The sequence below is a fragment of the Nerophis ophidion genome, linkage group LG18 (genome assembly GCF_033978795.1).
Source record: "Nerophis ophidion isolate RoL-2023_Sa linkage group LG18, RoL_Noph_v1.0, whole genome shotgun sequence".
Lineage (NCBI taxonomy): Eukaryota > Metazoa > Chordata > Actinopteri > Syngnathiformes > Syngnathidae > Nerophis > Nerophis ophidion.
Window position 1 is genome coordinate 923,854 of NC_084628.1, and position 25,730 is coordinate 949,583.

The 25,730-nt window shown below is 41.5% G+C and overlaps 2 protein-coding genes across 3 annotated transcripts in view; both read right to left on the reverse strand.

Annotated features, from left to right (window-relative positions):
* The window catches only part of LOC133537411 (glycerophosphodiester phosphodiesterase domain-containing protein 5-like), a 69,269-nt gene extending 63,453 nt beyond the window's left edge, over positions 1–5,816 (reverse strand). Inside the window, exons 1-4 of the mRNA XM_061878418.1 lie at positions 5,638–5,816; positions 2,939–2,989; positions 1,978–2,872; positions 1,464–1,763 (exon numbers count right to left, since the gene is read on the reverse strand). Of these exons, the coding sequence (XP_061734402.1) occupies positions 1,464–1,763; positions 1,978–2,603 (926 nt within the window). The 5' untranslated portion in view covers positions 2,604–2,872; positions 2,939–2,989; positions 5,638–5,816. The remainder of the gene's footprint in view (positions 1–1,463; positions 1,764–1,977; positions 2,873–2,938; positions 2,990–5,637) is intronic.
* A 4,048-nt stretch (positions 5,817–9,864) lies between these two features.
* LOC133537473 (zinc finger protein ZFP2-like) lies at positions 9,865–23,980 on the reverse strand. 2 transcript variants are annotated; one of them, XM_061878517.1, is made up of 4 exons: positions 23,363–23,980; positions 16,226–16,452; positions 14,588–14,657; positions 9,865–11,876 (listed from the first exon to the last, which is right to left on the reverse strand). In XM_061878517.1, exons 1-4 carry the CDS (start codon positions 23,772–23,774, stop codon positions 10,297–10,299), a joined length of 2,289 nt encoding a protein of 762 aa, XP_061734501.1. In that variant the 5' UTR covers positions 23,775–23,980; the 3' UTR covers positions 9,865–10,296. The 2 variants fall into 2 exon arrangements, with proteins under 2 accessions (XP_061734501.1, XP_061734500.1); XM_061878516.1 differs by having other exon boundaries at positions 16,226–16,479; positions 23,363–23,979.
* Between the last annotated feature and the right edge of the window lie 1,750 nt (positions 23,981–25,730).

A 25,730-nucleotide genomic window follows, 5' to 3' on the forward strand; every position in this document is an offset into this window, starting at 1 on the left:
CATTTAGTTTGTGTACACTTATGGAGGTTTTGGGACAATTTTAGAATACATGCCTGGAATTAAACCCAATTCCGAAATGTGATTAATCCAAATGCAATTAATCATGATTAATCAAAATTCCCAAACGTGATTAATCACGATTAACCCAAATTCCCAAATGTGATTTGTTATGATTAATCCAAATTCCAAAATTTGATTTATCGTGATGAGTCTAAATTCCAAAATGTGATTAGCATGATGAATCCAAATGCCAAAATGTGATTAATCATGATTAATCCAAATTCTAAAATGTGATTAATCATGATTAATCCCAATTCCTAAATGAGATTAATCATGATTAACTCAAATTTCAAAATGTGAACAATCATGACTAATCCAAACTCCAAAATGTGATTTATCATGAATAACCCAAATTAAAAAATGTGAATAATCATTTGCCAGACCTAGTAAAAAATTGAGTCACGTGTATGAGGTCACCGGCACGTTCTGGGCGCAGGCGTGTCTCTTCAGCAAATTCCAAAATGTGATTAATCATGATTAATCCAAATTCCAAAATGGGATTAATCATGATTATCAAAATTCCAAAATGTGATTAATCCAAATTCTAAAATGTGATTTATCATGATTAATCCAAATTCTAAAATGTGATTTATCATGATTAATCCAAATTCCAAAATGTGAATAATCATTTGCCAGCCATAGTAAAAATATTGAGTCACGTGTACGAGATCAGCAGCGCATTTTGGGCGCAGGCGTGTCTGTTGAGCAAATTCCAAAATGTGATTAATCATGATTAATCCATCCATCCATCCATCCATCCATTTTCTACCGCTTATTCCCTTTTTTGGGGTCGCGGGGGGCGCTGGCGCCTATCTCAGCTAGAATCAGGCGGAAGGCGGGGTACACCCTGGACAAGTCGCTACCTCATCGCAGGGCCAACACAGATAGACAGACAACATTCACACTCACATTCACACACTAGGACCAATTTAGTGTTGCCAATCAACTTATCCCCAGGTGCATGTCTTTGGTCCAAATTCTAAAATGTGATTTATCATGATTAATCCAAATTCCAAAATGTTATGAATTATTTGCCAGCCTTAGTAAAAATATTGAGTCACGTGTACGAGGTCAGCAGTGCATTTTGGGCGCAGGCGTGTCTGTTGAGCAAATTCCAAAATGTGATTAATCATGATTAATCCAAATTCTAAAATGTGATTTACCATGATCAATCCAAATTACAAAATTTGCTGAATTATTTGCTAGCCTTAGTAAAAATATTGAGTCACGTGTACGAGGTCAGCAGCGCATTTTGGGCGCAGGCGTTTCTGTTGAGCAAATTCCAAAATGTGATTAATCATGATTAATCCTAATTCTAAAATGTGATTTATCATGATTAATCCAAATTCCAAAATTTGATGAATTATTTGCCAGCCTTAGAAAAAATATTGAGTCACGTGTACGAGGTCACCAGCACGTTCTGGGCGCAGTCGTGTCTCTTGAGCTGCCTGGAGTCGGAGAAGCCGAGCCCACAGGTGTGGCAGACGTAGGGCCGCTCCCCCGTGTGCACCTGCATGTGGAACTTGACGTGGCCGAGCTGCCGGAAGCGCACGCCGCACACCTCGCACTGGTACGGCTTCTCGCCCGTGTGGATCCTCAGGTGTCGGCGGTAGTTGGTGTAGACCCGGAAGGCCTTCCCGCAATGCTCGCACCTGTGAGGCTTCTCGCCCGTTGTGCTGCAGTTTGTGCGACTTGAGGGCGTGCTGGATGATGAAGGTCTTGCCGCACACGTCGCAGCATAGGGCCGCTCCCCCGAGTGCGTCCTCAGGTGGTAGTCGAAGGTGGCTTTGTAGAGGAAGGCCTTGCCGCACACGTGGCAGGTGTACGGCGTGCGGCCCGCGTGCACCTGCTCGTGTTTCTTGAGGAGGCCGCCGAGTGGAAGCCCCGCTGGCAAGTCTGGCAGGTGAAGGGCGTCACCTCCACTGTGGTCCTGTCCGCCGGAAGATTACCGTGCGGGACGCACGCGCACCTGCCCGCCTGCGCGCCGCCTGGCCGTGGCCGTCCCCCGGTAGGTGGACCAGCTGCTGGTGCTTCTGGAGCTGGCAGTTGTAGAGGAAAGTCTTTCCACAGAGGTCGCACATGAAGGTCTTGGATGCGCCGTGGAGCAGCATGTGGGCTTTCAGCTTGTCCTGCACGAAGCTCACGCCGCACACGTGGCATTTGAACGGACGCTCTCCTGTATGGATGCGGGAGTGCCGCTTGAGGTTCTGCCGCAGTGTGAAGCCGGCGCCGCACGTCTCGCACGTGAACATCTTCCCCCGGTGCACGGCCATGTGCGTGCCCAGCGAGCGCTTCTTGGCGAAGGCCTTGCCACACACGCCGCACTTGTGAGGATACTCGCCTGTGTGGACGCTACGGTGGCCGCGCAGCGCCACGGCGTAGCGGAAGCCCTCGCCACACTCCTCGCACTTGTGCGGTTTGTCGGCGCTGTGGACCACGCAGTGGGCCTGTAGGCGCTGGCGGCTCTTGAAGGCCTTGCCGCAGGTGGCGCAGGCGAAGGGCCGGGCGTCTCGGTGGACCAGTTCGTGGGACTTGAGGAGCATCTTGCTCTTGAACGCCTTCTCACAGATCGCGCACAGCGAAGCTCTGCCGCTCCCTCTCCTCGTGCCGCAGCAGGTGGCGCTCCAACGTGGCTGCGTTGCGGAAGGTCCTGGGGCAGCGGGGACAGGTGGAGGGCTCCTTGTGGGTGTCCGCGTGCTTCGTCAGGTGAAGCTGGCGGCTGAAGCTCTTGCTGCACACGTCACATCAAAGACCTTCTTCTGGACCGCAGCTTGGAGACACTCAGTGGGCAGGGTCGTGACGACATCACCTGCTAAAGTTTTGCATGAAATGTAAAGGACATGAATCATCTTTGCATTTAATTTCTGCAGCACCTCACCTTCTGGTCTGCTGGACGATGATGTCACCTCCTCAGTCTGGTCTGCAACATCTGAATTGAACCTCATGTGAATTGACTCTCCTGATATTTTGTTGAGCTTTTATTAGTGGTGTCCCGATCCAAAATGAATATCTGATATTGATGCGATATCAGCAAAAAACAAGTATCCGATGGTATCCACTTGTATCTAAATCAGTGGTTCTTAACCTGGGTTCGATCGAACCCTAGGGGTTCGGTGAGTCGGGCTCAGGGGTTCGGCGGATGTCGAGACACACCCGACTCATCGTGTATATAAAAACTTCTCCCTATTGGCGTATTACGGATACGGCAACAGCAGAAGTCAGACTGATTTGCAGGTGTGTAATTTGTTGTGAGTTTATGCACTGTGTTGGTTTTATTGGTTGAACAAGGTGATGTTCATGTACAGTTCATTTTGTGCACCAGTAAAAAAACATAATAGCACTTTAGTATGGGGAACATATTCACCATTAATTAGTTGCTTATTAACATGCAAATTAGCAAAATATTAGCTCTTTACTAGTCATTAAGTACTTATTAATGCCTTATTCAGCATGGGCTTATTATAACCCTAACCCTCCAACCCTGGCCCTAACCCTGTAACCCTAACCCCAACCCTAACCCAATAACTCTAAATTAAGTCTTTGTTACTTAGAATATGTTCCCTTAGTGTCCAAAAAACTCTAATTAAGTCTTTGTTACTTAGAACACGTTCCCCATACTAAAGTTTTACCAAATACATATAACTTTGTCTTGAATTTGTAAAAAAAAAGGAGGGTTCGGTGAATGCGCGTATGAAACTGGCGGGGTTCGGTACCTCCAACAGGTTAAGAACCACTGATCTAAATAATAAATAAAATAATAAACTGTTTCATTCAACTGAAACCGTTGGAGTATTAAAAATGTTCGGCTCCACCGGGAATCATGAACTCCCCAAAAAATGAAAATCAAAAATATCCCAGATTATCCCAAATTCCAGGAAAATGAATGGGACAATTCTTTAACATGCACAATTCCCACATTTCTCAACCGGTTCGAATCGTTCCTCCATCCACACACTCCACTCACCTCGGACAATTTAACTACAATTTCCCAAGTTCAAAACAACTCTAGGAATAACCGTTTCCAACACCCCTAATTTCACCACTTCCTTGAAAGTTTTCACAGTCCACATTCTTTCGACCATGTTTGACTATTCCACCTTCAAATAATTTTTTCTTAGTTGGGACAACAAAAGTTATCAATTGTTTTGTATGAATTCACAGTTTTCCCCCAAACCCCAGGAATTACAAAATACCCATTCTCAATTCAAACTTACTACGTCAACATTTTTTAACCGTTTCAAAAATTCCAACACCAACCCATTCATATTATCTAGGACGGGCCTGGGCCATTATTTTCACTGGGGGGCCAAATTTAGAGAAAAAATGTGTCTGGGGGCCAGTATATCTATTTTTAAGAACATTAATACAAAACCTCACAACAATGTCTGATTGAAAGCTAAAAACGTTATGACAGACCGCTTTAAAAAACAGAATGGAATTTTAAATGAGACACCCAGAATGTACATGAAAATGAATGTGGGATTTACAATATTAACTATGAACGATAAAACACTAAATATTGACAACATATGAACGTCACATCCCCTCTTCATGGATATATTTTACAATCAAGCGAAACGCAACAAAAATGCAAAAAATACGGCAAAAAATGAATGCGAAGGGTAAAAAAAAAAAAAACATCTACTATGTTATAAATATCTGATATATAACTAAGCTTTAGGACTTTTTTGTAAACATCTCCTTCCGCGTCTGTCCCTGACACCCGCATTTCAGGCTGGCCGCTCTGGAAATACTCTGTGAAAACGCACCCCACCCACACTGCTTGGTGCCTTGTCTGAGCTGCTGTGACTTAGATTACCAAGGTAACTTGTATATCCTGCAAAAGCACAGATTCCAACCATTGAAATACTTTGTATAGTTCAAAACTTACAGTCATTTGAAAACATCACTGCACATCATAATGTTTCCATCTTAAAGATTTAAAAAAATGATTGGGGAATGTCCGGCGGGCCAGATTGAAAAGCTTAATGGGCCGCATGCGTTCCCCGGGCCTTATTTTGCCAAGGTCGGATCCAGGAAAATTGTGTTAGTATCAATATTTTGGAAAATTCCCGGTTTTCCCGAAATTCACATTCAAACGATAGTTCTCGAAAACATACAATCGACTGCATACGCCACATTTCTTGTCCGATTCATAACGTTCCAACATCCACACACTTCACTCAACCTGGACATTCACACATTTTTGGTCACTACGTGTTGTCAAAAACTATTAGCTAGCCACTTCAGCGAAAAAACGCCATAAGTCCATTCCAGACAATTAATTATAAATTCGTTAGTGTTTTGCATATCTACCATTGTTCTCTGTTGGAGCTGAGATAGGCACCAGTGCCCCCGCGACCCCAAAGGGAATAAGCGGTAGAAATGGATGGATGGAAAACCTTTTCTGATGTTTCCACATTACAAAATAATAAAAGTACATCGTATGATTTGTGCTGATATTTTATCAGATTAACATCAAGGCTCCAATATGGGTATCGTATCAGAAGTGAAAAGGTTGTATCGGGACACCTCTAGTTTTACTGCACCTCACATTCAAATACTTGCAACATGCACCTTCATCCTGTCCACCGTCTCCATCAGCAGCCGCTGACTCTTCCTCAGCTGATTTGACCAGCGTCCCAAAGGGCTTCAAGGTGAAGATCCATCCGGTCTGCTCGTTCAGCACAGGGCATCCATTCAAAACATTTTCTCTCCACGTTCTGGCATTGTCAAAGTTGTCTGTCAGGGCCTTCAGCTCGCACTCCAGCTGACACACCTTGTCCCTAAGTGCCAGCTTCTCCTTGTTCTCCGCCGCAAACAGCTGCTGGAAAACGGCGTCGATCTTTCTGCTGGCCTCCCGAGCCAACGTGTCCACCACTTTGTCCAATCCTGGCTAAATAGGGAAAACGTTTAATTATGTGACGCAAGTAAGGAATGTTCCAACCACACGTTTCGATAAAAATGTTCAATGAGAGTGTCAATAACAGACATTCTTGAACCAACCTATTACAACAAACAATCAGGGCTCGAATTTAACCACCGCAACTGCGGCAAAAGCCCTGTCATTTTCCGTCATGCCCTAAAAAATTGACCAACATTTGCGGCGAGAACACGCCGTGACCACCATTGACTTTTTACTTGTTAATGAACGCGGGATTTAACAATAAACGGTATAATGATAATTCGCAATGAAATTCCAGATGGTTAGTAATACGTCTAATTTTTTAATTACCAAAACCCTGTCATTTATTAATGCATTTTAAGCAACACAAAGTCAGGCGAATGCGCACTAGCGTCGTTTGGCTTGATAATCATGGCGGACCAACGACATAGACTTTGCTCGGGACATTACTCCTCTGACTACACGGAGCCAAGTGCTTGGTTTAACGTCGTTTTCCCTCATTTCTCAGCGTGAGCTTAAAAGCCTACTGAAACCCACTACTAACGACCACGCAGTCTGATAGTTTATATATCAATGATGAAATCTTAACATTGCAACACATGCCAATACGGCCGGTTTAGTTTACTAAATTGCAATTTTAAATTTCCTGCGATGTATCCTGTTGAAAACGTCGCGGAATGATGACGCGTATGATGACGCGTGACGTCACGGATTGTAGCGGACATGTTTTTCCAGCACCGCTCACGGCTAAAAGTCATCTCTTTTCATCGCATAATTACACAGTATTCTGGACACCTGTTTTGCTGAATCTTTTGCAACTTGTTCAATAATAATGGAGACTACAAAAAAGAAAGCTGTTGGTGGAAAGCGGTGTATTGCAGATGCCTTTAGCAACACAAACACAGTCGGTGTTTCCTTGTTTACATTCCCGAAGGTGAAGCTTTACTATGGCACAGAGCGGTCAAGCGAACACGGTGAGAAAATTGTGTCTCTTACCGTAGACATGAGCGGAGCTTGCGTCCTCCTGCAGCTGCGGACTATTACCTCCTCCCACCGGAGACACTGGTGGTAACCACACTCGTGGCCACACCCCTCCGACTTTCAGGTACCGTTTAATCTCACTAAAACATTGGTAACACAATAAGCAGATAAGGGATTTTCCAGAATTATCCTAGTAAATGTGTCTAATAACATCTGAATCGCTCCCACTCAGAGGTGGGTAGAGTAGCCAGAAATTGTACTCAAGTAAGAGTACTGTTACTTTAGAGATTTATTACTCAAGTAAAAGTAAGGAGGAGTCACCCAAATATTTACTTGAGTAAAAGTAAAAAGTATGTTGTGAAAAAACTACTCAAGTACTGAGTAACTGAAGAGTAACCTGATTACGGCAACAAATAATGCACAAAAACATAAAAATAGCAATGAGCAAATTCAGAGCCATGATTATCTCTTAAGCAACTAAAACAATAATATATTTTAAATAATAATACATTAAAATAAAAAAATTAAGGCACATTGAGCCACAATAACCTAACAGCACCATAGGCTCAATAGGCATTCATTGATTGATTGATTGAAACTTTTATTAGTAGATTGCACAGTACAGTACATATTCCATACAATTGACCACTAAATGTAACACCCCAATAAGTTTTTTAAACTTTAATCAATTACTTAATAAATGACCAAGTCGAGGTGATCTACCTCATATATATATATATATATATATATATATATATATATATATATATATATATATACATACACACACATATCATATACATACATATATATATATATATATATATATATATACATAAATTTATATATACAGTATTTAATTTATATTTATTTATTTTGCCGTTTTTGTTGACATGTTAAAGGTGTTTTAATGAATATACATGCATGTTTAACACATAGATTCCTATCTTTCATGAAGACAAGAATATAAATTGGTGTATTACCTTAATTTGATGACTTGCATTTTAGTGGTGATAACGTCCACTTTTTCAAATGGAGGAGAAAAAAAGTTCCTCTTTTCTGTCTAATACCACATGAAAGTCGTTGATTTTTGGCATCTTATCTGTCCAGCTTCCATATTCGTTTTTATACACTTTACAAGAAATACATTTGCGTCAAACTCCGTAGCTTGCTAGCTTGTTTGCTCTGGCTTTCGGAGACTCTTATTTTGTTAGCACAGGCGCGATGGAGCTGCACTTTTATTGTGGAGACAGGAACTGTGCGATCAGTCTTTAGGCTTTTGATGGGAAGTATGGTTGAAATAAAAAGTGTCTTTTTTCCTTTACACTTCTGATTGATTGATACTTTTATTAGTAGATTGCACAGTACAGTACATATTCCATACAATTGACCACTAAATGGTAACACCCCAGTACGTTTTTCAACTTCTTTAAGTCGGGTCATGTGACCGCCTGGCTCTGTTTGATTGGTCCAACGTCACCAGTGACTGCATGTGATTGGTGAAACGCAGGCATGCGCAGATCCTACTTTGAAGCTCTGTCATAAACCAAAACAAACGTTAACAGATTGATAAAAAAAAGTAGCGAGTAGCGAGCTGAATGTAAATAAATGGAGCGGAGTAAAAGTAGTGTTTCTTCTCTATAAATATACTCAAGTAAAAGTAAAAGTATGTTGCATGAAAACTACTCGTAGAAGTACAATTTATCCCAAAAGTTACTCAAGTAAATGTAACGGAGTAAATTTAGCGCGTTACTACTCACCTCTGCTCCCACTGCCCTCACTTTTTTTTTGTAGTCGTTCACCTCACTATCCTCATCCACAAATCTTTCATCCTCGCTCAAATTAATGGGGAAATCGTCGCTTTCTCGGTCCGAATCGCCCTCGCTGCTGGTGGCCATGATTGTAAACGATGTGAGGATGTGAGGAGCTCCACAACCCGTGACATCACTCACACATCGTCTGCTACTTTCGATAAAGACAAGACTTTTTATTAGCGACCAAAAGTTGCGTACTTTATCGTGGATGTTCTCTACTAAATCCTTTCAGCAAAAATAAGGCAATATCGCGAAATGATCAAGTATGACACATAGAATGGACCTGCTATCCTCGTTTAAATAAGAAAATCTCAGTTCAGTAGGCCTTTAAGAGGGCACGGCTGTGTTTAGATGGAGACAGTTGTGGACAATGGCAACACGGTGTGCCAGGGGTTAGTGCGTCTGCCTCACAATACAATACGATGGTCCTGGATTCAATCCTTCGCGCGGGATCTTTCTGTGAGGAGTTTGCATGTTCTCCCCGTGACTGCGTGGGTTCCCTCCGGGTACTCCGGCTTCCTCCCACATCCAAATACATTCACCTGGGGAAAGGTTGATTGACAACACTAACTAAGCCCTAGTGTGTGAATGTGAGTGTTGTCTGTCTGTTGGCCGGTTAATTACGTCCTCCAAGCCGCTAGATGGCGCTAATGTCATGTGGCGCAATGATCAAACAGCCGTCGTCTTGAAAATATCCTGTACTTAGTAATCTTCGGCAGCCAAAGTATAAAACATGGCAACACTAAACTATGAATAAATAATTAAATATGATGGTCACTTAACTGCGCTACGGTAACTTTAGCTCGCTCGTCTACACGACCAGGCGCCATCTTGGTTATGATCGTTTCTATTAACAATTGTCCAGTCTCTTTATAATGGAATATCTCTGTACAACTTCAAACATATATGACATTGTTAAGATGCGTCAATTAACATTACACATGAACAAAAATATACAATAACACAATTTAAACGGCTTACCTTCACTCTCAAACATGATTGATCCGTGGAAGTGTCCTCTTTCGTAGGTCCGAGTAAGTTCAGAGAACCGCGAATAACAGTCTCCAAAATTAGTTTGGTTTGCAAATAAAATACCAAACTCTGTGGCATTTTCACGTCAGATTTATTGCAAAAGGTCTGACATAACAGAGGAGAGCAGAGGGGACTTCTTAGGCTGCTACTTGCAAACGGACACCACAACCGGAAGTGCAAGCTTTGTTCATTTCAAAATAAAATATTTGTGTCTTCGATCATGCTCTGTAAGAGCAGCAAGACAACGCACAGACAAACGTAATACACCCCCCAAAACGGTGAATATATTGCAAGTAGTTCGTTCAAAGTAGTTTAAAAATGAGATATTTGTCAGTTTCGAGTGTGAACTTTAAAGATATTTTTGGTGTGAAAGACTTAGCATGAGAGTCTTTTTTTAGACATGATGCAAGATAATCTACATTTCTGATGAGTGTAAAAGCACAGTAAGTGTTCGGACATGTTCTCGTCTAGCAGAAGGAGATGAAGAAGCATGCGAGAGGGCCCTCACGCATCCTGCGGCGCGACGCAGCTGTGCTTCTTGAGTTGCCGCGAGTCGGAGAAGCCGCGTCCGCACTGCTGGCAGGAGTAGAGCTTCTGGCCCGTGTGGACCTGCAGGTGGGACTTGAGCTGGTTGGACTGGTGGAACTTCCTCTGGCAGAAGCTGCACTCGAAGGGCTTCTCCCCCGTGTGGATGCGCACGTGTCGGTAGAAGTTGCCGTCGGTGCGGAAGGCCTTCCCGCACTGGTCGCACTTGTACGGCTTCTCCCCCGTGTGAATGCGCTCGTGCTGCTTGAGGCTCCCAGCTTGGAAGAAGCCCTTGCCGCACACCTCGCACACAAAGGGCTTTTCTCCCAGGTGGCTCCTCTGGTGGTATCGGAAGGAGTACTTGTTGTGGAAGGCTTTGTCGCACAGCTCGCAGTTGAACTCCTTCTGCTCGCTGTGGCTTTTCTCGTGCAGCTTGAGCGAGCAGGCGGCGCTGAAGCTGCTCAGGCAGATCTTGCAGCTGTAGGGCTTGACCAGCAGCTTGTTCCTCTGCGCGGCCGGGAACTTCTTGGGCTTGCCGTCGGCGTGCACGTACTTAAGGTGGATCTGCAGGCGGCAGTTGAAGAGGAAGGTCTTTCCGCACAGGTCGCACATGAAGGGCTTCCTGGCGCCGTGCACCAGCATGTGCGACTTCAGCTTGTTGTTGTCGGAGAAGCTCTTGCCGCAGTCCTGGCAGCTGAAGGGCTTCTCGCCCGTGTGGATGCGCAGGTGTCTCTTCAGGTTGTTGTTGAGGCTGAAGCTGGCGCCGCACACGTGGCAGGTGAACGGCTTCTCGCCCGTGTGCACGGCGCTGTGGCGCTTGAGCGCCGTGCCGGTGCGGTACGGGCGCTTGCACACCTCGCACACGAACGGCGTGACGCCCGTGTGCTTCCTCTTGTGCACCGTCAGCGAGTGGGCGTACTTGAAGGTCTCCTCGCAGTCGGGACATTTGTACTTCTTGTCGCTGGTGTGCACCATCTGGTGGAAGCGCAGCGTGTCCTTGCTCTTGAACTCCTTGCCGCAGGTGGCGCAGCTGAAGGGCCGCTCCTCCGAGTGAACCACCATGTGACCCCGCAGCTGCACGCGGGTCTTGCACACCTTGTCGCACAGCGGACACTTCAGCATCTCCTTCCACTTCTCGTGGCGCAGCAGGTGGTTCTCCAGCGACTGGCCCACACGGAAGGTCTTGCCGCAGTGCTGGCAGGTGTAGGGCTTGGGCTGCTGGTGGCGCTTGTGGCACTTGAGGTGGTTCTGCAGCGACTGGTCCTTGCGGTACGAACGCTTGCACAGCGGGCACGGGAAGGGCAGCGGCGTCTTGGACTCTTCGTGACGCAGGAGGTGGTTGTCCAAAGACTTCTGCTCCAGGAAGCTCCTCCCGCACTGCTCGCACGGGAACGGCCTCTTGTGGAGCGCCTCGTGCTTCTTCAGGTCGGCTCGCCAGTAGAAGGCGGCGTCACACTCGTCGCAGAAGAACCTCTTGATGGGCCGCGGCTCTTTTTTCCTGAGCCTTCGCCCTTCCGCCTGATCACAGTTCACCTCGTCTATGGTCCTATCAGGTGACTCTGAGAGAGAAGATTCAAAGTCAACAACTTCAGTTTCTTCTGAGTTAATCCAAACCTCTAAAGTCAAACACGGCATTTTTCTTTCTTTTTGTCAAAACAGTCGTCCCTCGCCACATGTGCGGCAAGGCTTTCTTTTTGTTAAAGGCCTACTAAAATGAGATTTTCTTATTTAAACGGGGATAGCAGGTCCATTCTATGTGTCATACTTGATCATTTCGCGATATTGCCATATTTTTGCTGAAAGGATTTAGTAGAGAACATCGACGATAAAGTTCGCAACTTTACGGGTGCTGATAAAAAAGCCTTGCCTTTACCGGAAGTCGCAGACGATGACGTCACAAGGGTGAAGGCTCCTCACGTCCTCACATTGTTTTTAATGGGAGCCTCCAACAGCAACAGCTTTTCGGACCGAGAAAATGACAATTTCCCCATTAATTTGAGCGAGGATGAAAGATTTGTGGATGATGATATTGATAGCGAAGAACTAGAAAAAAAAATAAATAAACATAAAGTAAAAAAAAACGGCGATTGCATTGGGACAGATTAAGATGTTTTTAGACACATTTACTAGGATAATTCTGGGAAATTCCTTATCTTTCTATTGTGTTGCTAGTGTTTTAGTGAGATTAAATAGTACCTGATCGTCGGAGCATTGTGTCCACGGGTGTCTTGAGGCCAGTGTCTGAGGGAAGTCGACAGCTGATACAAGGACGGCGCAAACTCCACAGATCTCTGGTAAGAGGCGACTTTTTAACACAATTTTCTCACCGAAACCTGCCGGTCAACAAGTGGTCGGAATCCATGTTCGCTTGACCGCTCTGATCCATAGTCGAGCTTCACCTCTGGGAATTTTAAACAAGGAATCACCGTGTGTTTGTGTGGCTAAAGGCTAAAGCTTCCCAACGCCATCTTTCTACTTTGACTTCTCCATTATTAACTGAACAAATTGAAAAAGATTCAGCAACACAGATGTCCAGAATACTGTTTAATTGCGCGATGAAAAGAGATGACTTTTAGCCACAAATAGTGTTGCGCTAATATTTCCTGACAGTCCGTGACGTCACGTGCACGCGTCATTATTCCGCGATGTTTTCAACAAGAAACTACGCGGGGAATTTAGAATTGCAATTTAGTAAACTAAACCGGCCGTATTGGCATGTGTTGCAATGTTAATATTCCATCATTGATATATAAACTATCAGACTGCGTGGTCGGTAGTAGTGGGTTTCAGTGGGCTTTTAAGTACATAACTTCACATGTGTTCATTCATAGTTTTGATGCCTTCAGTGACAATCTACAATGTAAATAGTCATGTAAATAAAGAAAACGCATTGTTTATGAAGTTTGATGTAGTTTCTGTTATTTTAAGAGAGTTCATTGAGAGTCATAATTTAGTCGATTTAATTATGGTACTCAGTAAAAGTTTTATTTTTAAGGCCAAAAAAAGATATGCACTTAGAATTACTTTCTTTAAAACATTTATTCAGTATTTTTTAACTTTAGAAAGATACATGATTGAAAACGATAATGTTGCCAAAAAACATGAAAAAAGATGGGAAATCCTCAAAGGCTTATTTTAAAAATGTAATTATGTTTATAGATATGCAACAACTATTTTGAGTGTACAAAATGAAGGTGTGTGTTGCTAAGTCCGACTTGGACATTATATGGACTATACACAAATGCTTATTATGAAAATGTAATTTTGTTCATAAATTATATGCAATCTGTTGTTTTCCTAATTTTTCGTTGTACGTGGATGAAGGTGTGTGTTGCTGAGCCCGACTTGGACATTATCTGGACTGGACCTGGTTTTAAAAACCCTTTAAACAAATCTAATTTCATTAACAACCTGGTGTTGTGAAGATAAGGTCCTTTTTTTTTTATATATATAAATAAAATAAGATGAATAAAAATTAAATAACATTTTCTTGGATAAAAAAGAAAGTAAAATAATATAAAAACAATTACCGGTACACAAAAAATAGTAATTAATGATAATGTTAGTGGACCAGCGGCACACGCAATCATTTGTGCTTCAGGGACTGTGTCCCTTGCAGACTGTGTTGTGGGAACCAGAATTTTGGTAGCAGAAAGAAACAACCCTTTTTTGTGTGAGTGGGTGTGGATGAGTGTGAATGGGGGAGGGAGGGGTTTTTGGGGGGTTGATGGACTAATTGAAAGTGTATCTTGTGTTTTTTTTTATGTTGATTTAATAAAAAAAATAAAAATAAAAACGCATTGAAATGAGGTGTGTCCAAACTTTTGATCTGTACTGTATATCATGATAAAGATTTTAGGCCGTATCGGCCATCCCTAGCGCTTTATGTTGCGTTCAAAGTGCACACACGTTTACTAAAATATGAACTTTTGTCAAGGCGGGAACCCATTATTAATATTAAAATTGTGTCTTTTGGAGACTTTTGCTTCAATGTACTAACGTTTGAATTTACGAACCCCGTTCAAGTACCAATTAAGTTTGCAAATTGAGTTTCCACTGTAGTTTGTTACGCGCAAGGTCTGAGTGTATATGAAAACCGGGGAAAAATGTTGGCAGTTTTTGGGGGGGGAAAGGAACAAGTCATATGAAGAATGGGGCGTACAAAAAGTATGAAAAATACGAATAATTTCTGCCGTCATAAACGCTACTTTTAGTCACACTTCCAACATTCTTAATTAACATGGGTGAAAATGGCGACATCATAAATTACCTATTTTAACTTTGAAGCTGGGCTCCACGTTCCCGGGTGCTTGTCCTGAAGAGATCTCGTCCATTGCGCACTGACACACACGCAAACAAAGCACACAATCAAGCATTGCTTTTTTTGGACGGACGTGCTATTTGGTTTGTGGCAATACAAAGACAATACAATGCATTGACAGCATCTGAGAAAAGTGAGTCAAACTCTCAAAATGCAGCTTTATAAAATCTTGTCAAGGCCTTATATTATTGGAAATAAACTTGGACATACCTCTAGAGAAGTCAGTGTACAGCTTGTATAGTTGTATATATGTACTGTACACTGGAAATGAGTCAGCACAACCATTATTATGGAGTACATTTAGTGCAAAAACGCCACAAACACACAAAACGTCTCCCCAAAAATTCGCAAGTAGAAAAAGTATTTTCTTCAATAAAAAAACAGATTTGCAAAAATAAAAACTATTTTCTTTAATCATAAAAAATATTTGCAAGTATAAAAACTATTTTCTTCAAAAAAAAAAAATAATAATAATTTGCAAATATAAAAACTATTTTCTTCACTTAAAAAAGAAAATATTCGCAATATTCTGTCCGTTATTTTATTCCCCAGCCTGCTTCTTCTTCTTCTTCTTTGTTATTTTTGGCAGACGGCACCATGTGCAAATAACAGCAGCTCTGACAGCCTTGAATTGACTCAACAGCGCTACCTGTTGTTGCAGAGTGTGAATTACGGCTGCCCTGAGTGCAAGTGCGTGGATCGTGCAGGGTGTACTATTATGAAAGAAAATCGGTTTTATATTTGCAGATCTTTTTTTTTAAGTGAATAAAAAAAATATTTTACTTGCAATTAGATTTTTTGCTTGCAGAAAATTGTTTTCATACTCCCGGAAACGTGTTTTTTTCCCCTTGCAAACTGTTTTTTTTTGTACTTGGGAATCGTCTTTTTAATGAAAATATTTTTTTTTTTACTTGCGAATCATATTTTTACTTGTAGAAATTGTTTTTTTTTACCTGCAAATCATTAAATTGAAGAAAATGTTTTTTGTACCTGCGAATCGCTTTTTACCTGCAGAACATAGTTTTTATACTTCCAGAGAATTGTTTTTTTACTTGAGAATCATTTTTAACTTGCAGAAAATACTTGCGAATATTTTTTTTAATTGCACATTTTTTTACTTGCCGAATTGTTTTTTGTACTTGCAAATTTTTTTTTATTAAAAAAAAAATGTGGTTTTTTACCTGTGAATTTTTTTACCAGTTTTTTAATAAAAGAAAAAAAAAAATTTACGTGCAAAAATAGTTTTTTTACTTGCGGAAAATTGTTCCTTTTTTTAATTAAAGAAATTTGTTTTTTTTCTACTTGCGAATCATTTTTACTCGCAGATAATTGTTTTTTTTTAATTTGAAATAGTTTTTTAATTAACGAAATGTGTTTTTTCTACTTTGGGCACGCGTAAAAACATTTTTCATTCACAAGTGACTAGCAAAATAGGCAAGCAAAACATAAACTTTGTATTTGTCTCAATCTTAACGCAGCATAGCCAGGTGGAGATATGCTATAACAGTTGTACACTGACTACTCTAAAGTATCTGTAAATGCAACATAACGTACATGTATTTTACGTGCAGTAAAAAGTCAGCAGACCTGCTCGTGTGGCATGTCCTCCGTGCTGATGGAACAACAATCGGAACTGGGGACATCTTGGCCCGTGTCTCCGGGCGAGGACGCCGGCGGAAGGTTAAGCTGGGCCACGCCGTCGGCGGAAGACGGGGATGGCTCGACGAGGTGGTCTCCGTCTTCCAGTAGCATCAGGGTGGGAGCGTCGCTGCTCTGGCTCACCAAGACCATCTGGGCGGCTCGAGACTGGCGGTCTGTCAAAGGGTCGGGACTTAGGACTCCTGTGTTGATTCAAATACACAATGATGGACAACCATGCTGTATCAGTGATTTCATTCCAGTACAAGCAAGCACAATTATTGCACAGTGGAATCTCTATTTGCAAACCCCTTTTCGATTTACAAACATTTAGCTTGAGCCAAATAGGTCTTCGTGTGCAAACGATGTGTTCATTTTGTGTTCCGCCTGCTGCCATTTTGTGCCGCATACTCTGTTGTTCCGTCATAAGTCACTACTCCGTGCTTTAGCGTGTGTGAATTTTTTGTGTTTTGTTTCGCCTTTCCAAAAGTTTTGTCCATTTTGCTAAGTCAATATGATTCCATAAAAAGACAACAGATAAGCGTGGAAAAAAGGCGGGAATCGCCGTGGAGTAAAAAAAAAAAAAAGACGATTTGCGAAGAGTACATTAATAGCTCTCGCGAGTATGGAAGAAATAAGTGAAGCCGGCTTTGTACCAGAGTGATGAGAACAGACTTTTCTGGGAAAAGGTGCCAAAGCAGACTTCTATAAATTGGCCCTCCTGTGTGAATGTGAGTGTGAATGTTGTCTGTCTATCTGTATTAGCCCTGCGATGAGGTGGCGACTTGTCCAGGGTGTACCCCAACTTCCACCCAAATTCAGCAGAGATAGGCTCCAGCACACTCCACGACCCCGAAAGGGACAAGTGATAAAAAACGGATGGATGGACGGAAAAGATTACCTCTTGTTCAGCGGCGCTTTGTCCAAAAGCGCACGCGCGCACACACGCACACGCACACACGCACACGCACACACACACACACACACACACACACACACACACACACACACACACGGCCCCTTCTCCCACAGCTCCCTCCCTTCTACCAGTCTGCTCCGTTCTCGTCAGCTCTTTTTTTGCCAATGTTAAGTGAATTTTAAGTTTTTTAATATTTATTATCGTAGCGATATGGTTGTTAAAGTTAAGGATTTTTGTAATTTCTCCTCATTTGTGGGGGCACCAAAGGGACTTGTGTGTGTGTGCACATGTTGGCAGAGTAGTGCATATAGCACAGTTTAGCTTGTCGTTGTTCTGGCTTGCTGATAAAGAGACCTTTGGTTAATCACCTCCTTGTTATGTTAGTTTGATGTACAGTACAGTATAGCACTTTTTATCGTGTTCGAAGCGTACAAACCTTCACTAAAATATGGAATTTTGTCGAGGCCGGAACCAATTATTCACATTTACATTGTTTCTTAAAAAGGAATTTGCTTCACGATACAAACGTTTCGATTTACGAACCCCACCCAAGAAGAAGTCAGTAAATCAAGGTCCCGCTGTAGTATGCTAGTGAATAAAATGGTGGAAAACTGTTTCATCAGCATCTTATGGGCAAAAAATAAATAAAAAGAACTACATGACATGTCAAACAAATACTGTTAAAACACACAAAACATTGACACGTGCGTGGTGATCAATGTCCAATCATAAACATTTTTTCAAAACTATACACACAAAAACAGCGGGAAAATGCCGCAATCACAGCAAAAGCAAAATATATTCCTAAAAAAACGACTGCATGAGAGAAATGCTGGCAGGTTACCACGGGCGCCACAACTGAGGGATATCTGTCTGGCTCGCCTCTACTTCCTTTTGGTTTTCTTTGTTTTTGGCATTTGCAGCATTTTCTTTTGCATTTGTGTTTTCGATCAGTGATTCTCAAACTTTGGGACGCATACCACACGGTGGTATACTAAAGAATCACTTTAAAGTGCAATGTTTTATTTTCCTACAGGACTTTCTATGAAAATTAGAATATTGTGATAAAGTCCTTTGTTTTCTGTAATGCAACTAAAAACATGAAAATGTCATATATTCGGAAATCATTACACATTAACTGAAATATCACAATCCTTTTATTATTTGAATATTGCTGATTATGACAAACAACTTAAGAAAACTCAAAAATCCTATCTCAAAAAATTAGAATATTTCCTCAGACCAAGTAAAAAAAAAAAGTATAACAGCAAAACAATATCAAACATTTGAAAATGTCAATTAATGCACTCAGTACTAGGTTGAGAATCCTTTTGCACGGATTCCTGCATCAATGCGGCGTGGCATGGAGGCAATCAACCTGTGGCATTGCTGAGGTGTTATGGATGCCCAGGATGCTTCAATAGCGGCCTTAGCTCATTTGTATCATTGGGTATGGTGTCTTTCAGCTTCTTCTTCACAATACCCCACACATTCTCTATGGCGATGGTTCTCAAATGGGGGTACGCGTACCCCTGGGGGTACTTGAAGGTATGCCAAGGGGTACGTGAGATTTTTTTCGAATATTCTAAAAATGGCAGCAATTCAAAAATCCTTTATTTATTGAATAATATTTAAAAAAAATATGAATGTAAGTTCATAAACTGAACTAAAAAACTAAAAACTAAAAAAATACAACAATGCAATATTCAGTGTTGACAGCTAGATTTTTTGTGGACATGTTCCATAAATATTGATGTTAAAGATTTCTTTTTTTGGGAAGAAATGTTTAAAATTAAGTTCATGAATCCAGATGGATCTCTATTACAATCCCCAAAAAGGGCACTTTAAAATGATTATTACTTCTATGTGTAGAAATCTTTATTTATAATTGAACCACTTGTTTTTTTTCAACAAGTTTTTAGTTATTTTTATATATATCTTTCCAAATAGTCCAACAAAGACAACTACAAATGAGCAATATTTTGCACTGATATACAGTTTAATAAATCAGAAACTGATGACATAGTGCTGTATTATACTTCTTTATCTCTTTTTTTCAACCAAAAATGCTTTGCTCTGATTAGGGGGTACTTGATTAAAAAAAATGTTCACAGGGGGTACATCACTGAAAAATGGTAGAGAACTGCTGCTCTATGGGGTTCAGGTCAGGAGTTGGCAGGCCAATCGAGGACAGTAATGCCAAGGTCAGTACACCAGTTACTAGTTTTAATTTTCCTGAAGAAACTCTCCTGAAGAAATCAATAAAGTACTATCTATCTATCTATCTATTTATCTATCTATTGGTGGTTTTGGCACTATGGGCAGGTGCCAGATCATGCTGGAAAATGAAATCATCATCTCCATAGAGCTTTTCAACAAATACAGCTACAAAAACCGTATTCCCATGGTCAAGCCACTCCTGAACTCAAGACAACGGAAGAAGCGTCCGACTCGGGCTATGGAAAAGAAGCACTGGCATTGGTGCTGTTATAAATCTTTTTATTTTTATTTTTAACTTGGTCTGAGAAAATATTCTAATTTTTTGAGATAGGGTTTTTGAGTTTTCTTAAGCTGTATGGCATAATCAGCAATATTGTAATAACAAAAGGCTTGCAATATTTCATTTGATGTGTAATAAATCCAGAATGTATGACATTTTCAAGACATGCACCTGGGGATAGGTCGATTGGCAGCACTAAAATTGGCCCTAGTGTGTGAATCTGAGTGTGAATGTCGTTTATCTGTGTTGCGCCTGTGATAAGGTGGCGACTTGTCCAGGGTGTACGCCGCCTTCCGCCTGATTGTAGCTGAAATAGGCTCCAGCGCCCCCTGCGACTCCGAAGGGAATACGCGGTAGAAAAATGAATGTATGGATCGTTGCATTACAGAAAATAAAAGGACTTTATCACACAAGTCTAATTTTCTGAGACAGTCCTGTATATTCAGACACGGTGTTACTGTTCAAACTATGCGTGATATTACAGTGGTCAAAAATATTAAATATACGTGTTAAATAAAACATCTCCGGGTTGGGGAGGAAACCTTCCCCCAAGTGGAGGAGTTCAAGTACCTAGGAGTATTGTTCACGAGTGAGGGAAGAGTGGATCGTGAGATCGACAGGCGGATCGGTGCGGCGTCTTCAGTAATGCGGACGTTGTACCGATCTGTTGTGGTGAAGAAGGAGCTGAGCCGGAAGGCAAAACTCTCAATTTACCGGTCAATCGACGTTCCCATCCTCACCTATGGTCCTGAGCGAAAGGACAAGATCACGGGTACAAGCGGCCGAAATGAGTTTCCTCCGCCGGGTGGCGGGGCTCTCCCTTAGAAATAGGGTGAGAAGCTCTGCCATCCGGGAGGAACTCAAAGTAAAGCCGCTGCTCCTCCACATCGAGAGGAGCCAGATGAGGTGGTTTGGGCATCTGGTCAGGATGCCACCCGAACGCCTCCCTGGGGATGTGTTTATGGCACGTCCAACCAGTAGGAGGCCACGGGGAAGACCCAGGACACGTTGGGAGGACTATGTCTCCCGGCTGGCCTGGGAACGCCTCGGGATCCCCTGGGAAGATCTAGACAAAGTGGCTGGGGAGAAAGAAGTCTGGGCTTCCCTGCTTAGGTTGCTTCCCCCGCGACCCGACCTCAGATAAGCGGAAGAAGATGGATGGATGGATGGAAATAAAACATCTACCTGTTTTTTGATAAATACTTAGACCTATTGTTTTACTGTATTGTCATGATGATCATTACTTGGGGAGCAAAGGGTTTTCTGAGAAAGGTACCTGATACAATTCAGAATAAGAGTTATTTTTGCAGACTGAGTGGTGAATTGAATTGAAATATTTATTTCAAACCTGCACAGTACAACTAAACACAGTTGTTTTTTTTAACATTTTGGCAGAGATATTTATGCAAGGCTTGAAAAGGGGTTGGATGAAGCAGATGCTTATAATAACCCAACCCCTCTCACTCATTCCACATTTAACATAAACAATACAAGAACAATACTCTATAAACAAAAACCAGAAAAACTCCTGTACACTAACAATACTATGAGACAAACAAACTGACTCACTCTCTCTCTCTCTATCTCTATCTCTCTCTCTCTCTCTCTCTCTCTCTCTCTCTCTATGCTCTGTGCTGAGGGCATCACTCTCTTTCCTCCTTGTACTTCTTCAGTACTTCTTTTTTTAAACAGTGTTTTAAATTGAATCATGTTAGAACACGTTTTTAACTTGTCCCCTAAGAGTGACTCCAAGCACTGAAATGCACATTGACTTTAAAGTGGTTCTAAATTTAGGCATTTTGGTGGTTCTCTGCTGGGTGTGTTTTGGTCTTGCCCAGGGCTTGTGCGGCTCGTGGCGGGACATGTATGATTTTTAACCTTTTTTGGACTTTTCCGACTTTTCCTCAATTTAAATATAATTTGTTGTTTTCTCTTTAACTGTAATTATGGTGATCATCTCTATCATGGAATAGGTTCTGTATATTGGATGGTAGAGAGTTTTGGGATGCCCTAAACCAGTGGTTCTTAACCAGGGTTCGATTGAGCCATAGGGGTTCGGTGAGTCGACCTCAGGGGTTCGGCCAGGGTCAAAACACATACAAAAATCATACAAACTTCTCCATGTTGGCATATTACGGATACGGCAACAGCTGACTGATTTGCAGGTGTGTATTTGTTGGGAGTTTATGCACTGTCTTGGTTATGTTGTTTGAACAAGGTGATGTTAATGCACGGTTCATTTTGTGCACCAGTAAAAAAAAACATGGTAACACTTTAGTATAGGGAACATATTCACCATTAATTAGTTTCTTATTAACATGTAAATTAGTCACTTATTGGCTCTTAATTATTTATTAAGTACTAATTATGGCCTTATTATAGCCCTAACCCTCTAACCCTAACCAAATAACTCTAAACTAAGTCTTTATTACTTAGAATATGTTCCCCTAGTGTCCAAATAACTCTAAATTAAGTCTTTGTTACTTAGAATATGTTCCCCATACTAAAGTGTTACCAAAAACATACAACTTTGTCTTGAATTTGAAAAAAAGAACACTTTATTTTTGACTAAAGAAGGGTTCGGTGAATGCGCATATGAAACTAGTTGGGTTCGGTACCTCCAACAAGGTTAAGAACCACTGCTCTAACCCAAACCAAATAACTCTAAATTAAGTCTTTGGTACTTAGAATATGTTTCCCGAGTGTCCCAAAAACTCTAAACTAAGTCTTTGTTACTTAGAATATGTTCCCCATACTAAAGTGTTACCAAAAACATACAACTTTGTCTTGAATTCGAAAAAAAACCACTTTGTTTTTGACTAAAGAAGGGTTTGGTGAATGCGCATATGAAATTAGTTGGGTTCGGTACCTCCAACAAGGTTAAGAACCACTGCTCTAACCCTAACCCTAACCCTAACCAAATAACTCTAAATGAAGTCTTTGGTACTTAGAATATGTTCCTCTAATGTCCCAAAAATTCTAAATTAAGTCTTTGTTACTTGGAATATGTTTCCCATACTAAAGTGTTACCAAAAACATACAACTTTGTCTTGAATTTGAAAAAAAACAACACTTTATTTTTGACTAAAGAAGGGTTCGGTGAATGCGCATATGAAACTAGTTGAGTTCGGTACCTCCAACAAGGTTAAGAACCACTGCTCTAACCCTAACCCTAACCAAATAACTAAATGAAGTCTTCTGTACTTAGAATATGTTCTCCTAGTGTCCCAAAAACTCTAAATTAAGTCTTTGTTACTTAGAATATGTTCCCCAACATACTAAAGTGTTACCAAAAACATATAGCTTTGTCTTGAATTTGAAAAAATATATATATACTGTATATATTTTTGACTAAGGAAGGGTTCGGTGAATGCCTATATGAAACTGGTGGGTTTCGGTACCTCCAATAAGGTTAAGAACCACTGCCCTAAACATAATTTGAGCAGTTTTAAAGTTGATCACATCGTTCAGTTTAAGTTGCTTTAAGTCCATAAATAGTGGATTTGAATGATGACTATAGTGAACATTGGACACAATCCTGATGGCCTTTTTCTGCAGAGTGACTAAAGGCTGTAGATGTGATTTATACTAATTTCCCCAGATTTCAACACAATAGTTGAAATATGACATAATTAATGAATGAAACAGGTAGTATTGGTGGTCCAACCTTGCAGGGTGCGCTCATGCATCCTGAGGTGAGCTTCAGGCTGTGTTCCACCATCACTGAGGTTCTTCAGCTCCTGCTCCAGCTCTTTCATGTCTCTCCCCAGCTGTCCCACCCGGACCTGCAGCTCCTGCTCCAGCTGGCCGGCCTTGGTCTGGACCACATCCTCCAGCTGCTCCACTTTGGCCTTTAAAGCTTCGTTCTCCTCCAACACGGCGGAGGAGAACTCGGCGAAGACGGTCTGGATCTGCAGCAGAAGCCCTCGCTCGATCTCCTGGATGTCGTCACCGAGCTTGGCGTCCTCCCACTCCGAGTCCGGCACCTCTCTGGCCCACACGTCCCTGAAGAGGGACACGGTGGCCTGGAAGGCCAGCTCTACGATGGACGACACCTCGCCGGCGAAGCTCACCTCCATGGTTCTCCCGTGGGAACACCAAACCACCTGCACATCCGTGCTTCGAATAAATAGTTGAACGTAAGTCCGTGGATGAAAAGAGTAGTTTTCTTTCGTGTTGTGATCACATTAGACTGAATACTTAACAATGGCGGACCGTACGCCTCTGTAAGGACTCCGCGACTCAGTTCCGCTTCCGGTGACTTCTTCGGTTTTGCTTTTGTAGCACCATTGTGGCGCGCTACCGCCACCATTTGGTGTGGAGAATTCTTCTTCTTCTTCTTCTTTTGTTTTTATGGCGGTTGGTAAGCAACTTTCTGGTGTGCATTACCGCCACCTACTGTAATGGAGTGTGGACCGAGGTGGATCCCTACTCGATATTATTTTATTTAACCCAGTGTTTTTTAAATATGTGTATATTGCTTTGTATCCTATGTTTTCTGAATGCATTCCTAATATACTTCCCACTTCTAACCTAATATTTTCTTTTGCTAACTTATTTTCCAGTATTTCCCTTTCTCTATTGTATTTCCTACATTGTATTAAAACATGGTCGACATTCTCTATTTGATGGCAAAATTCACACAGCCCTGTAGTATGTTTTCCTATCAATTTTAGTGAACTATTTAGATATGTATGTCCTAATCTCATTCTATCAGCTAACTCATTTCCCTCAACTCCTACATGAGCAGGAACCCAGAGAAATGTTACCACGCCTCCCGCTTTATTTATCCTGTAGATTGCCTGAACTATTTAATAATTTTCAATAATAATAATAATAATATTTCAATAATGTCTTCTTCTTTCCTATTTCTACCCCCTCCTCTCATGACACCTGCTCTCCTCTGGACTTTGTAAAACTCTCTACCTTTTATTTCCTTATTCCAATTATCCTGCCACTTTTTATTGTGTTCTATCTTAATTATGCTCTTCACTTCTTCTTTACTGTGCTTAATCTCCATGTTTACTTCTGTTTTAGTGGTTGCTTGTTTTGCGTATCTATCAGCTAACTCATTTCCCTCAACTCCTACATGAGCAGGAACCCAGAGAAATGTTACCACACCTCCCGCTTTATTTATCCTGTAGATTGCCTGAACTATTTCATAAACTATATCTAGTCTTGTTTCTGATGCTATGTTTTTTATGCTCGTCAATGCACTGCTGGAGTCCGAGCACACGACTGCTTTCCTTGCTTTGTTTTCCTCTATCCAGTTAACTGCCATATAAATTGCTACCAATTCCCCCGTAAAAACAGATAGCTTATCACTGATTCTTTTATTTAACACTATATTTCCTTGTGGGATAACTGCAGCAGCTCCTACTTTACTATTTATGGTTTTTGATGCATCTGTGAATATCATGATGTTGTCAAAAAACATTTCCTCAATCCAATGTTCTATCTGGTAACTATTTAAATGTCTATTCTTCAGTAACTGCATGTTTACCTTTGGGTTGTCATACATCCACGGTGGTATTACAGGAATTGGTACTGTAGGGCTAACTTTAATATTGTCAATTTGTGCTTTGATACATATATCTCCTATTATCCACCCAAAACTATTCATTTTTTTCTTCTCTTTTTCTTGGCAGTTCTTGACGGGTTGGATGTCCTTGCTTGGATCCTTTTAAGTTTGCCCAATAAACTGCTGAGAGTTGATCTCTCCTCATGTCCAAAGGTTTTTCGTTCATTTCTACTTGTAATGCTGCCACTGGAGTAGATTTAGTAGCTCCACAACATAACCTTAACGCCTGCGACTGGATCCGGTCTATTTTCCCAAGTAGTGTTTTTGAAGCCGATTGATAAATAATGCATCCGTAGTCAATAACAGATCGAATTAAAGTGATATATATTGTTTTCCATGTCAACCTATCAGCCCTCCAATCTTTACCCCTCAAAGCCCTCATTATATTTAACACCTTTTTACTTCTCTCCACTATTTTGCTGATGTGGGTTGACCAGTTAATATTTTTATCAAA